This window comes from Choristoneura fumiferana, chromosome 7, assembly GCF_025370935.1.
Source record: "Choristoneura fumiferana chromosome 7, NRCan_CFum_1, whole genome shotgun sequence".
NCBI lineage: Eukaryota > Metazoa > Arthropoda > Insecta > Lepidoptera > Tortricidae > Choristoneura > Choristoneura fumiferana.
This window is the reverse complement of record NC_133478.1, coordinates 4,208,438-4,223,600: the sequence shown is the minus strand read 5'-3', so window position 1 is coordinate 4,223,600 and position 15,163 is coordinate 4,208,438. Positions and strand designations below refer to the sequence as shown.

General features: G+C 36.5%; 1 protein-coding gene across 1 annotated transcript in view; it reads right to left on the bottom strand.

Moving 5' to 3' along the window:
* Nucleotides 1–14,232, bottom strand: part of DAAM (disheveled-associated activator of morphogenesis-like protein) — a 70,236-nt gene extending 56,004 nt beyond the window's left edge. The window contains 2 exon segments of the mRNA XM_074089881.1: nucleotides 6,733–6,861; nucleotides 14,008–14,232. Coding sequence (XP_073945982.1) covers nucleotides 6,733–6,780 — 48 coding nt within the window. The 5' untranslated portion in view covers nucleotides 6,781–6,861; nucleotides 14,008–14,232.
* Between the last annotated feature and the right edge of the window lie 931 nt (nucleotides 14,233–15,163).

Sequence of the window (15,163 nt, the reverse complement as noted above, 5' to 3'; positions counted from 1 at the left end):
CAGCGATCAACTGACAACACAATAGTTACCATTGACTTGGAAACCCAGTTTATTAGTATTGTTTCAGAATAACGATTTGATTAGAATAGTTTGTTTAGTAATACATTTGTCTAAATGCACTGGATGATTATTGATTGGTCATGCGTAGTAAAAATAACTTTATTTCATGTTGTTAATAAAAATTGCAAAGTTGTTGATTTCGCTATGTCAGTCGAAACTTCTTCTTAATGTTAACTCCAAAGTGATAATTAATAAATAATAATAAACCATTTCTACAAGATGTTAAAGTAAGTGTTAATTACCAAAAATCGTAATGAGAGATAAATAGAGAAAAAAATATGGCAGAGTGAAACTCGAACTCTCATAGAAATTAAGTATTTTCGGATTTTTCCTTCACTTTTGCTGTGAAGCCTTGTTTATTGCCAAATTTCATGATTTTAGGTCAACAGGAAGTTGGTATCCTGTACCCTAATATTTTAGCATTTGATTTATTTGAGAATATCAAAACTTCATAGTCACAAGCGAACAATAAAAAAAATATTCTGTAACAACTCTATCTTACTAAACGCGGTCAGCAACCCCAACCTCGATCGCAAGAGCAGTACAATCTTATCACTCGACACTTTGAATAAGAATTTCGGCAGCATTGTAGAAGCAATCACAATTATGTTTTTCGGAAGCTGTCTAATGCGGCTACAGACAGCCGTATACAGCAATACCCAAAAAATATTCAAGCTTGAGTATGTTGAACTACGAGACGTTCTGGGGGCCTACCACGCTCTCTTAATACGATCCAGTTTAGGCTCTAAACTGAACTGCATCGCTATTTCGTACCACGACGTTTTGCTATTCAGTTCAAGCACGGTTCAGCGACAGCGATACAGACATTTTCATTCACTCACTTCAAGCGGTTTGCATACCATGACGCTTAACTTGAGTGGGAATTGAATCGCTTCAGTGTCAAATTTAGCGATTCAGTATAAATTACTCATTCTGTCAATTCTTTTGGAATTTTAATTGTTTTACTTAGAATATTTTTAAATTTCAAGAACTTTTAAACTTTTATTCAAATTTTATAACTTTTCATAGGTACTCACGACATTGTGCTTCTTAACTCCTCATTGATAAAACTATTTTTTCAGTGAGAAAAGAGACTCGTGTATTAGTGATAGCGAAAACATTTTATTTGTAATCAAATCAACACACGATTGCTAAGAACACGGAATGACATAGAGTTATGGTTTTCCAAAATAAAGAGGTTTTAGTATACAATATTTGGTTTGCATATAGCGGCATCCCTTTCGCGACTTAGCGTTTCAGTTTCGGACCAGAGACAATATCAGTCTTTCATTCACTTGTAAACCATTGAGACTCAGCTCTGAGAAATAAACGTCGTGGTACCAATTTCGACGATTCAGTTAAGGTGCCTAAATTGAACTGCTCTGCGTTTGGATCGTTTATGAAAAGATCATGGTAGGCCCCCTGTGCAATAAAACAAACTGTGTAGTGTAATACAGTGACAGCACGCAACAATCGAGAGTGCTCACGACTCCGCTTACAATTAAAGTGGTTCTAGGCTATTGAAGAAGCGTCTAATTGCGTACTTTTGTGAACTACGAAAGTACCAACCATTCATGGAGACACGATTGAATTGATTACTGACTCGCAACTAAAAGAAGACTCGAGTTAAACTGCTTAGAACATTATTGTTGACAAAGCAATTGACAACGTTGTATTTGTAAAGAATAAAATACACAAAATAATGTTATAACCAAATGCATTAGCTATTAATATCTAATTATGAAACCACACATAAAATAGGTTCACTTGTTTGACAGGCCAATCAATCCTGTGTTAGGGCTAGTTATTACTATACAGTGTTATAAGTCACGGTTGCGGTCGCTATTCCGGCGTAGGCACTGATCGGAGCAGGCGGAATGCTGAACATGTTAAAACCGCAAAGGTCGAGCGTGACATAACCGAGAGTCGACCGCCATCAATCATTGTAACTTGAGCTGCACCTGCATGTTAAGCGAAATTAGTAGGAAGTCCAATTAATAAATTTTACGAAGTGTCTTTCAAGTTTTAATGTCCGCACAATTTTGGAATATTTGTAGACAAGTGATTCAAAGAGTGCATTACCGTCTACATTTGTCACGTACAGACATCCTATGTGAAACGCGAAACACATTCTAAAACTATAACACTATGCAAAGGTACACGCCGTACACGTAGTATTCGAAGCTCAGTTATGCGAACAATACATAATAGTGATTGAAAGAGAACAACAGGATCTAGTCTAACCTTTTAAACTGATTAAGATGTAATCACTTAAGAGCAGTCTATTCTGAAGAGCCGTTGGGCAAATTTACGTAATTTAATTAGAGTTAAGTGCAAAACCATTTCAGTTTAGGCCTCTAGCTATTGCTATTGACAGAATTTATAGACCACCTGATACGACCACACACGACAACAGCACGCCTACGGTGAAACATTATTACGGTGTTAATGTTAAGCAAGAATAGCTTTGAGCTAAAATTGCACGAGCAAATATTAAAACATGTCATATATTTAAGTAAAATACAATTAGGACAGCGTTTTTTGTATCTAGACTGACGTGAGAAATGAAAGTCAAAGTTGCTAAAGTAAATGAAGACGCGATTAAAAGTCTATCAAATGGAACAAGATTTTGCACGTCACTCTCTTGATCACAATCATAAGCCATAGAAACAGCGATTTTGAATGAATCACCATAACCGTGTTATCCGTCTGACATTGACACTCGAATTTAACACCCATTCTCATTTTTATTGGCCTATTCATATCGCGTCTCACGCATCTGTTTCGGTTAAACTGCACAATTTCACCTTGATTTCATCTTGAGACGGTTTCATAACCTCTCGCCGATCATTCAATTAATGATTTTAACGTACCATCATCGAGGACCTTCAGGTCTTCACGATCGTTACGCTGTCCCATTTAGAATAAGCACAAAATGTTCACGCACGACAAACGTTCATCCTTGCATGACCTCAATCAGAAATGAAATAATTCTTCAGCGGCTATTTGACACCTGGGCCCAATTGCATAACAATTTACAAGCTACTTAATAGGTTTAGCGACTTGGTATTGAAATTCACTAATACTATTTGCTTGTAATTTGTTATGCAATTGGGTCCTGGTAGCAAAAAAATTAAACATCTTTCGGGCCATAAGGTTTCTTAGAAATCGAAAACGACGTAAAGGTCACACATTAATTATTATTATTATTATATTTAGCCTATAACTGTGTCCCACTGCTGGGCAAAGGCCTCTCCTCTTGACTTCCACATCTCCCTATCCAGAGCTATATTTGGCCACTCACTCAGTTCCGCGTCCATTAGTTAATTAATTAACTCAGTTAAACAATTTAAAAGAACTTTTTATCTATTACCTGCGATATTGTGCTTGTGAAAGTTGATGTCTTTAGACCAAGCCCAATAAATAACTGTTCACTATAATATAAGTCAAGTCAATAAACGTCACTACACGGGTATTTGTTTACTGCAACTTGAACGCAAATTGGGAAGGCATTTCACAATTAGATGTTTCAGCCACTGTTCACGGTTTTAGAGATTATTTTTATTTTACCTAGTTATTTGTTTCAAAATTAACTTGTCTATTTATAATCTGGTCGCTTTCAGAAAAAAAAAAAAGTCTGAATTTTGTTTTAATTTTTTTAATTTTGTAATATCACTTCACATCACATTTCACACAAAAATATTTGTATTGTATTGTGCTTCCATTTAATTGCAGCATTCGCTCAGCATTCGCCTTATCATTTATAATATTTATGATATTTAATTAAGTTACTGTATCGTTGTATTATTTTCTTAAATACAGCAAAAAGATGAAATACTGGTAGCCAAAACTGACTAGACTTTTATGCTCATAATGTTTTCATTAGATTTGCATAGTTCTTAACTTTATTAAAAGTAGAAACATCTGCAATACGTCTTAAACTGGGAGCAACGTCCGTTGAATCTTATAAAAAGTTCTTTGCCCTTTAATAAATTTAGGTCCCAAGTACGAACGTCAATTTCAGACTTCGCGCTGAATGGGCGCAAACCCTCTACTTAAACCAAGGTGAAGGTTCAGAGCGTGGAATATGTAATATTATCTCTTGAGGCAACAAATTTTATAAAAAAATCTTTCAGTAACTGTTTAAATAGAAAAAATCTAAAAACAAACCACATCTCGGCATAAGCTTGCCACCAAAACTTGAAAATAACATTTCATCTTAGGGACTAGGCTTATTCGCAAACTTTGTAATATCCTCTTAGGGAGTTGACACATAAAAGTTTCCAGTCAGATCACTTCTTTTACGAGTATAAACAATCGTTTATGAACTTGGCAATCTCTCACATGTATGTTTTCGATGAAATAGCTATTAGTACGTTTCAGACATTAGTTTCTTCATCCCGCCCTGTAACCTCGTTTATCGTCATTAACCTTCACTTAATGAAAAAATTAGCTTCATTTGTTTATTAGAATCGAGCATCCGGTTCATTATAATGAACACCTAATTCTAATTGTATTAACTTCAGTTGGATGGAGTACTTAATTTATTTTAACTACAATTTCTTAATCAATATTCAGTGAACACATTTATCTCGCTTCGACGGTTGTTATGTTACACTGTTAACGCTTAACGACCAGTATGTAGAACAATTATTATGACATATACGTAATAAAACGCTATCTTTCCCATTAATCTTTTAAGGGCTTTTCATTGCATGCCGAGAACATTACAAAATAAATAAAATATGTTACACAACGTGTTTTTCATTGAACGAAAAACAACTCGGGCATTCCAATGCATTGCAAGAACTAAGGATTTACAGTCAATCAGTACAAATGGAAAATTCGCCCACTTGAATTGATATTTTGAATTTGGACCAAAATAAATATCAACCAAAGTGAATTTTGTAAAAATGTATTTGTGCTGAAAAATATTTCATCATCATCATCCCAGCCTATATACGTCCCACTGCTGGGCACAGGCCTCCTCTCAGAACAAGAGGGCTTGGGCCATAGTTCCCACGCGGGCCCAGTGCGGATTGGGAACTTCACACACACCATTGAATTGCTTCGCAGGTTTGTGCAGGTTTCCTCACGATGTTTTCCTTCACCGCAAAGGTCATGGTAAATTTCAAATGTAATTCCGCACATGAATTTCGAAAAACTCAGAGGTGCGAGCCGGGGTTTGAACCCACGACCCTCTGTTTGAGAGGCGATAGGTCAAACCACTAGGCCACCACGGCTTCAAAACTAAAGAAAAATATTTAATACAACCAAATTTATTATGTTGTAAATTATTTAAACCCAAATATCTATAATTAATTTATTATAATTTTATTAGGAGCAAAATTAAATAAGCCGTGGTGGCCGAGTGGTCTGACCTATGGCCTCTCAAGCAGAAGATCGTGGGTTCAAACCTCGGCTCGCACCTCTGAGTTTTTCGAAATTCATGTGCGGAATTACATTTGAAATTTACCACGAGTTTTACGGTGAAGGAAAAACATCGTGAGAAAACCTGCACAAATCTGCGAAGCAATTCAATAGTGTGTGTGAAGTTCCCAATCCGCACTGGGCCCGCGTGGGAACTATAGCCAAGTCAAGCCCTCTCATTCTGAGAGGAGGCCTGTGCCCAGCAGTGGGACGTATATAGGCTGGGATGATGATGAAAATTAAATAAGCAATAAGTTTATGTTGTCAAATCTTAACTTAATATGTCGTAGGCCCAAAACAAATGATTTCGGATGGAACATATTTACAATTCGTCATATTTCTGAGTGCAGTTTTTTTTCGGCATACATCAAATTTATAAATTTTACCATAAGACAAGGTTCCATTTTCGACGATATTCAGGATGGATAATTTTCCCTGTTGATGTATATGTTGATAATTTCGAGTTGTCTATTTTCTATTTGCACCAAATGACATTAAATCGAACTAAGATATAACATTCATGATTTGAAAAGTTGCAACAAGTCACCCATTTCAGACGTAGGTACAGTATTACGCCAGACAGAAAACTGCTTTAAACTCAACTGTCAACGTCTCCACACAGTCGAGTCCAGTATTCATCAAAGCCCTTAGTGTAAGTTTTCGGTTTTTGTAACACGAACATCGCAAACGTTCCGCTAGAGGCGCTGTTCGTGTTTCCATACAAATTGAGATTTAACGCGAACGCGATCGAGACGTATTTTGTAGCCGAAAACTTACACTAAGGGTACTGTAAATCTTCAGCCCGGTTTAGACCCGCAGGAAAAATCGTGCAAGTTGCATTACATTGCGAGGCCGTAAAACCAACGAGTTTGAAGTGGCCAATCGAGCGCCGCAATGTAATGCATTTTGCACGATTTTACGCTAGCTAGCGCGGGTCGGAGCGGGCATACATACGCCTGCGGGTGCGGGTACAGGCTTCTACCATTACTTATTCTGTGGTATAGGTAAAATCCGTCGCACGCGACGCGCACACTTAGCGCTGATCATACTCTTTTTCGTGCAAACCGGGTCAGCAGGGCTACTACGAACTTGAAACTCGAACTTCGTATCGTACCTCTCTCGCTCGTATAAATAGTATAAGTGTCGAACCGCATGACACGAACTTCGAGTTCAGTTTCATAGTAGCCCTGCAGCTTCATCTTAAATCTCACCTTAAATCTGAAAGTCGAAAAAAACACTTACCACATTGATCTTCCCGAGTATATGATTTATCTGGTCCCTGCTGCACATTTTGTCAATTAGTTATATTCCAGGTTACTGTCAATCACATTTTCTTCACTTGGACGATTGTCAGTTTTAAAAAGTTCACTGCTGTTGACAAAAATTACGATTGTTTTTTTTTGGTGCCGTAAAAAGAACAGTGCTGTTTAAACTAACGGGAAAGCTTAAAGAATCTCTAGTAGAAAACTATTAAATCATATTTAAAGCGCATCATTAATTATTTTTTAAACAGTATAAAAGTTAGACCACTAGAGTTTCGGATAAATACCTGTTGAATATTCCCAAGTTAACACAAATAAAAAAAACCGGCCAAGAGCGTGTCGGACACGCCCAGATAGGGTTCCGTAGCCATTACGAAAAAAGCAAGTAATATTATGTGCGTTATAACACAATTAAAAGACTTACTAGTCTTAAACTCTATTACCAGAAAAAGAGCGTATCTTCACGGCACGTCCTTTTGTTGAGAAGCGCAGTTTTTCGGCAATAACTCTAAAACGGTATATCCGATCATGTTGAAACCAATTTTCGTTGAAAGTATTTATTAAGCGTTACCTTTCCATATTTTTTGGACAAACGGTTTACAAGATAGAGGGGGGAACACAATTTTTGCTAAGTACTTTGGGAGCGATTATTTCCGGAAATCTTTTCTTAATCAAAAAGTTTTTGAGAAACCTTACTATATCTTTTCAAAAGAACTGTCTAACTATGTGCCACACGTTGATGCGAGTCAATTTCTGTTACGTGTATATGGAGAGCCCCCCCTATAAATATTTATTTTTGTAATTTAACTACAAAACTAAATAGCGGCTTTAACAAGAGACCTGTACTCCAAATTTCATTGATATACATCTTGTCTTGTAGTTTTCGAGTAAAATGCCTGTGACATACGGACGGACGGACGGACGGACAGACAGACAGACAGACGGACTTGACGAAACTATAAGGATTCCGTTTTTGCCATTTTGGCTCCGGAACCCTAAAAATAGCACGTTGTATAATTCTATTCTCGCCGTTTAAACGGAACATAGACAAACTGAACAGTGTAACACCTACTTAATCCGATTAATTGACCATTTGACAGCCAAGTCGATCACCTATACGTAATACACTTTCCACTAAATGCACTTCCAATTCCGGTCTTCTATTGACAATTACCTCGCGAATCGAAAGCATTACTAATTCCGGATTAAGTAACATTAAAAATTAATCATTAGGTCACTAGTCAGTCAGATAAAAATAATGCGAATTACATAGCTTTGCTTTGTTTTCGTCTGTGTAGATGAAACCATATTCAAAGCGGTAATTTTAGGAGCGTTACTCTTACAGAGAAGTACATATCATATTATTTATTATAAGTTTCTGTTAAAATATATATTTTTTAATAAGTACAAGCTTTTATTGCTGACTGTACTTTTTGTTTTGTTGTACTTGCATTTTCATCCAACTTACATTACAAGTAGGTCAAAATGAACTTGCGAGATTTGACCCAACAACATCACAACAGAGCCAGTTAAATAAAGACTGTAATAATATTTCATCATTATACATGGCATGAAAACGTTCAGCTTCTTTTCAGGATTGTAAATCCAGATTAAAGTCTTTTGATGCATTTTTAAACACCAAAGCTAACGCTCGCCGTTGTTGCACGGCAAAATGACACCAAAACAAAGTCATGTTTACTATGTGTTTGTTTTGATTCTTATGGTCCGCCATTCGCGATAAGACGGGGCATATTTGAAATTTTTTGGCCAAATTTCAGGTATGAAGGTAGGGCTCTGTCATACCACTGATATGTTTAAATTTTTAAGGATTTGTAACAAGTAAATCATGATAAAATCAGTGGATGGAACAAAAAAGTTTTTCCCCTGACTCGGTTGAATCGCAAAAGCCGACAATACCCGCTATAATGTTAAGCCTTGGTTTTAAACCGACTTTGTAAAGTATAACTAGTTATGATAAGAGGTAATACCCTTACATAGCCAAGTAACCAGAGTAAATGCAAATATATCAAGCTGTCAGTCGGTAATTTAATTTTAATAGGCAGAATAACGACAAACGAGGTTGCTGATACTCTAATTAATTACATTTAGTTATGATTATTAACAAACCACACGCAATCTCTATACTGTATGAGTATGGCAGAATAATTTCTAAATATTGAAGGCGAGGCCTACATTTTCTGGTCACAGAATGCTTTTGATACAATACACATTTAAAAAGTAACAAAATTATAAGAATCAGTCAGTCTTTCTACACTCATCAAAAGTGCCTAGGGATATACAGTTTGAACATTTCAATATTTGCATAATTACTACCGAGTCAAAACATCAAATTTTTCTAGGAATATATGTATCCCCAGAATATTTGTTTAGTTCATTTTTGACAAACGTTATCTAGAATTGAGTCCACGTAAAGCATGTAACTAATTAAATCTCCGAAATACTCCGAATGACTGTTAATATAAGCTTATTCAAAATATTGGTATTTAAATCAGTACAGATAAGGGCAATAACGTTACCGTTGCGAATACAGACAGATAGCAATCGAATTATTCAACCGATACAGTAATAATTAGTGTATAATGAACTTACGAAATGTGTTGCCATTTGTAATAAAGTGCCCACGCCGAAGCAGATCAATATCACTCAAATTGAAGTCATTATAATTGGAAAATCTAATTGAATTGACGAAATTTTAAATTAAAAAAAGACAAATTCTACGCCCTGTAATGCAGAAAGCCTGCTTTTATTGTCCTTCAGTGAATAAAACCTTTTATCTTACAAAAAAAAAACTGTGCATTTAGAAGATAGCAGACTGAATCCTAAACACAGATGTTTGTGAGAAGCTGACTAGCTAAATAAATTGGTGATGGTTCCAAATCAACACGGAGATAATAATTTTGCACGAGAGAAATGCATATCCATGAATAAAAAATCTTCAATTACTACTACAATATAGTACTAATATAACCATTTTAAAAGTTTTTTTAAACCTGATATTTACTCCTGATTGATACAAATTAGTGTACGCCACGCCCATACAACTTGAAATGCTAATAAAATCGATTAGACGAGTGAAACCGCGGCATTCAATAGTATAATTTGGCAGTTTAAATGTTTGTTGACGCAATTTTTTTTCTTAAAGTGCTAAGCCTAGCGCATACCTCGCTTACCGCATCGCGATATTCGCGATGAATATTTATGGGATGCGTAACAGTGAAAATATGGCATTCCTATTGGTCTTGGTTATCGGACGATCTTCTTTTGTTTTTGGATAACTGCTGACAACCTGGCCGTTGCTAACTCGCAGAAAAACATGTCGTTGATTACGTCTCTCACACTGTTGAGAATGAGTCTAAATAATCAATAGAGACAAACCAAAAGTTGTTGGGTATTATTCTTCCTATCTATCACGTTCCTTGCCCTGATAACAGATTTTTGAGAGTTGATGTAGATAAGATGTTCATAGTGTCAGCAAACATTATGATAATTTTTTCCCCGCTCATGCTTAACAAACGGAAAGACGATATATTTGACAGTTTAGTTCACACGTTTAAATTACACCTTCAGGGTTACTACGAAACGTGAAGTTCGTGTCGTGCGGTCCCTCTGAAACTTATACTATTTAATACGAGAGCGAGAGGGATCGCACGACACGAACTTCGAGTTTCGAGTTTCGTAGTAGCCCTGCTTGTCTTTTAACCAATCTTATTTTTTTAATGTTATAATTGTGACTTTTAGGTAAACTAAACTTACATAGGTACATATTTGAAGTAACATTATACAAAGACCTTTAGATTAATATGTATAGTTAATTTTATTCATGTCTTATAACTCTTTAGCGTTCCTTGTAAATATAAACTGTATTTCGTAGGTAATAAGATGGATTTCACAGAAACGGGATTCTACGAGTTACGAGGTTTTTTTTTATATTCATGACTCCGACGAAACGACGAATTGCTTTTTATCTTTTTACTTGTACTCCAAAGCAATTACAAGTGAACATCTATTGAAAGAATTTATGCTTGCGTTCCAGCAATTTCACGCCTTTTGAACGAATCGTTTTCAAATCGATAACATGTACAATACCTGCCTGTTTGAAGAGATCACTTTCACTCTATTAAAATATGTATACTTTTATGACAAGTAGAAAACAAATTGCTTCTTTTTGTGTGTGCGGAATTAAATTATTTATTGTCAAAGTGAAAATGGAGGTTCGTATTTACGATCAATTTCAGCGCCCGATAGGTCTCTCTCTAGTTATATCAAAATGCAAATCTAACCGGAATGTTTCCCGCCATTGCGTTAAGATCGCTTTCGCTTAAGTTCCGTTACGATATGAAAATACGTCATACTCTGCCAACTTTGTAATAGTTTTTTTGACAGTCTAGTAAACTTGTATTAGTACCGGCTAAAAACATAAGCGCAAAAGAGAGAAAAAACTGCACGGAATTTATTAAAGTGATGCAACTGCAACACTAACGCTAGCTATGTCCGACGCGTTTGGGAGCTGTTCGGAAACGTTCCGGGTTCGATGTTCCCGATAATAATTTAGGCTGAAAAAGTGCAGCGCGTGCCATCCGCTCGGCCGGAAAAAAAGAAAAACTCTTGTCTATTACGCAACATGGCGCCAGACGTCGTGAGAAGATGGCCAGTGAAATGGTGTTGAGCCCTTGGTGTGTATGGTAATGTTTCTTGTGTAACATAACATAACGGCTTTATAATTCAAGTTGATGTTTTGATTGAGGTCCAAAATCGGGTTCCTAAATTCTAAGCGGATTTTAATTGATGACTTCTTGATGAGGCAAGCGGACTTGTTTACTATTTAAATAAAATATGTTATTGATTGATTGTTTTTACTAGCCCGATATTCGGAGAAGTACGCCCAAGCTGCAATATCACGAACTGCCGATTCGATTTAAAAAAATCTTTACCTACAGGCACTTTCACTCAAGGACTTAAATTCGACGGACGATTTTCCTTGTTGATTAATGCAATGTCACTATGACGTTTACTGTGAAATGGTTTCATGGTGGCTCATGAATTAAAGTCCTTGACCGTAGCTAAGTCTTATAGTCTAACGCTCTCGGATTCACAATCGCTTTTAGTACTTTCTGGGAAATACATACAATACAATACAAATATTCTTTATTGATCACCAAAAGCAGTACAGACACCAAGTTCCAATGTGACAAGGACAATGCAATGCAATTAATTGGTAATCATTTCCTACAACCTACTACGTATACGACCAAATTACGTCAATCTTTTTTATACTAAAACATCGTCAACATAAACGTCTAAAAGGCCGCAAGAATTCCAAAAGCATACATTGTCATAACATAACGCTCATCTGCATAATTACCACTTAGGGGTAACGCAAGAACCACGGTGAGGTGCCGATGCAATTTGCAACAATAGGGCAATGTGGAATTATGACAGATGTACCGGTAAGCGAGGAGTCGTGTACCGCGCATGCGTTGAACGGAACCATTACCGCGTGGCGCAATGGAATACCACCGCACCGTGGAAAGGTTGGGGTGAATAGGTTCTTACAATTTTGTATCTAATACCTGTACCGCAAACACGAATTTTGTTCGATGTTTGGAACTAGTGTACCAGAATGTTTTTCTTTTCTTTGGGAAAACAAAATCAACTGTCGCAAAAACATGGCTCAAGCAAGACTCAGATACTTACTCAACTTAAAGAAATTACCAATAGGCGTTAATAGTACCCAATAACAAAGCACATCAAGGATTCTATGAATTTCTATGTGATAAAAAATCGTAGTATTTTTATACTTACGTATCCGATTATTATTATCACCAAAAAAATGTAATGAGTATTTTTTATATATTTTTTTTATTCGACTGGATGGCAAACGAGCACGTGGGTCTCCTAATGGTAAGAGATCACCACCGCCCATAGACACCTGCAACACCAGGGGGATTGCAGATGCGTTGCCAACCTAGAGGCCTATGACGGGATATCTCAAGTGCCAGTAATATCACCGGCTGTCTTACTCTCCACGCCGAAACACATCAGTGCAAGCACTGCTGCTTCACGGCAGGATTAGTGAACAAGATGGTGGTAGCAATCCGGGCGGACCTTGCACAAGGTCCTACCACCTGCAAAATACGTATATTACGTATGTTACGTAGCCATTAAAATTAAAGACATGATTAGGCCTGCCGGTTTTGTTGTTTGCAATATAATTTCTAAACAACATTCCTGAACAATTTAAAGCATAACAATATACGGATCTCGTTCGCCAGACATGACGGAAAATTAAGATAAAATGATTTCGGAGAAAATCCTTATCAATCAATGACAACATTTTTTAACAAGACGACGCAATAGGAAGGAACACCGAATACGGCAGTAAAACTTGAAATTGTTGTAAAAATGTATCTTTCTGTATTTGATAATAATGATGTGACCAAAGATGTTTAGTGAAAAACAGTACAAATTCTAGTTTTTGAAGATCTCGTAGAAACAATATCGTACCTAATGAAGACTAATTGATGCAGCACCGAGTTATCAATTACGTTACCGTGTGAATAGATGACGACAAACAATTACTTCATTCAGCTCAAAATGAGGGTAGTCTCTGTTCGCAGGCCATTATCTGGATTGAATTGGTTAATTTTGTGCCATAATGAACGTAGCGTATGTGTTGGGCCCTTTCGTAATACAGTCAGTTGACGGTAATTGCTTTATTTTAAACAGTATAAATTATTAAAATTAAGTATAATGTGATTAGCTTGAATGAGAGGGTAGGCTAAATCTTACTAACTAAGATAAGCAATAAAATAACTAGATAATAACAACGAAACTATTATACATATAGTTTTCGGCCGATATGTGTACATCTTACTGTTGGGTACAGTAAAGGCCTCCTCTCAGAATCAAAGGCGTTGGGTTGTTCACACGGACGCGGGCCCAGTGCAGACTAGGAACTTCACATACATTCATACATTATCATATTTATCATCTCAGGCATTATACGTCCCACTGGTGCATCCAGGTTACAAAGGCTTCCTAACGAAAAGCTCATGGTAAATTCGCAATGTAGTTTCGGACATAATATTCGAAAAAGAAGTACGAGTCCGAGCCCACGTAATGATCAATTAAACCTTCCCTAGGTTACAACGACTTTTTCAAATTATGTATTACCAAAATGAAGACATTATCAAAAGTGTTTAAACTAACTTAAAACCAATAGTTTAAAAATTACCATAAACGAGCACTGTCCAATTTAACCACGCATCAACAAAAAACAACCCATGCACTTGTAACACTGGCACAACGTTCCACTTTCAAAAAAGAAATTCGCGCCTAAAACGAGAATTCAAAATATCGAATCGATCGATTAGGCGCGCACGCGGTGCGGCATCGCGGTTGTTTACAAGCGCGTAAGATCCACGGCAGTCGGCAGGTGACTGCGGCTGCGCGAGCGGCGGTAACCTGACAGTCGTTCGGTTGCATTCAGTTCCGACCGCGCCGGCACTGCTGAACCGAGAAGTAGGTAGCGATGTCACGGTATGTCAGAGAAAATAGTCGTAGAAAACAACCATCATTACTTACCGTACCGTACTTGTGTTCGATGATCGTATATTTTTATTGTGGATGCCCGTGTGAATGCAAAGTGCCATGTACCAACCTGTTGACAAAGAAATCATTGTTAGATCGTTTTGCTTTCGTTTAATCGTTTTGTTTGATTGTTAGGCAGTAAACAGCGCAATGCGTATTTGATGAGCAGAAGTTGATACCATACTACTCGTACATGTGATATGAACTACCATCGATAAATAAGACGGATGAATATATCAGGAAGTACATATTAGTAAATATATTAGGATTTGAGGAAATCGTTATCCTTGATCTCCTTTGGGAAATTCCTAAAACAGACACGAAGACTGAGTTTATGTACTTTAAAACACCTCTTGGATGTTGAAGGTCCAATAAATAAATAATTGTGGATAGAATCAGTGTCCCATCTACAATCCCACGTCAGTATGATCAATTTGCATAATCTTCTTTAAAAATTTTGTAATAAAGAAAATATTAAATCAGTAATTTTACAAAAGACGTCATAAACACAAACAACCTACATAAAGACAATTAAAATTTGATAAGTAGCAACGCCAAATAAAAAAAAATACTGAATAAAAATAAAAATGGTATTCATTACGTCTGCATATAACTGCATCCTGTAATTTTAAAAGCAGAGATAAGGTAAGAGGAGGCTTTCAATCATGATAACGTATCTGTTTTCTCACGTCAAATGCTGATAACGATCATGGTCGAAGCAGAAAACTCAAATATTCCTCCGTGATTTAAGAACAAAGAAACGCGTGCTCATTTACCTATTTACTGAACATGCAGCAATA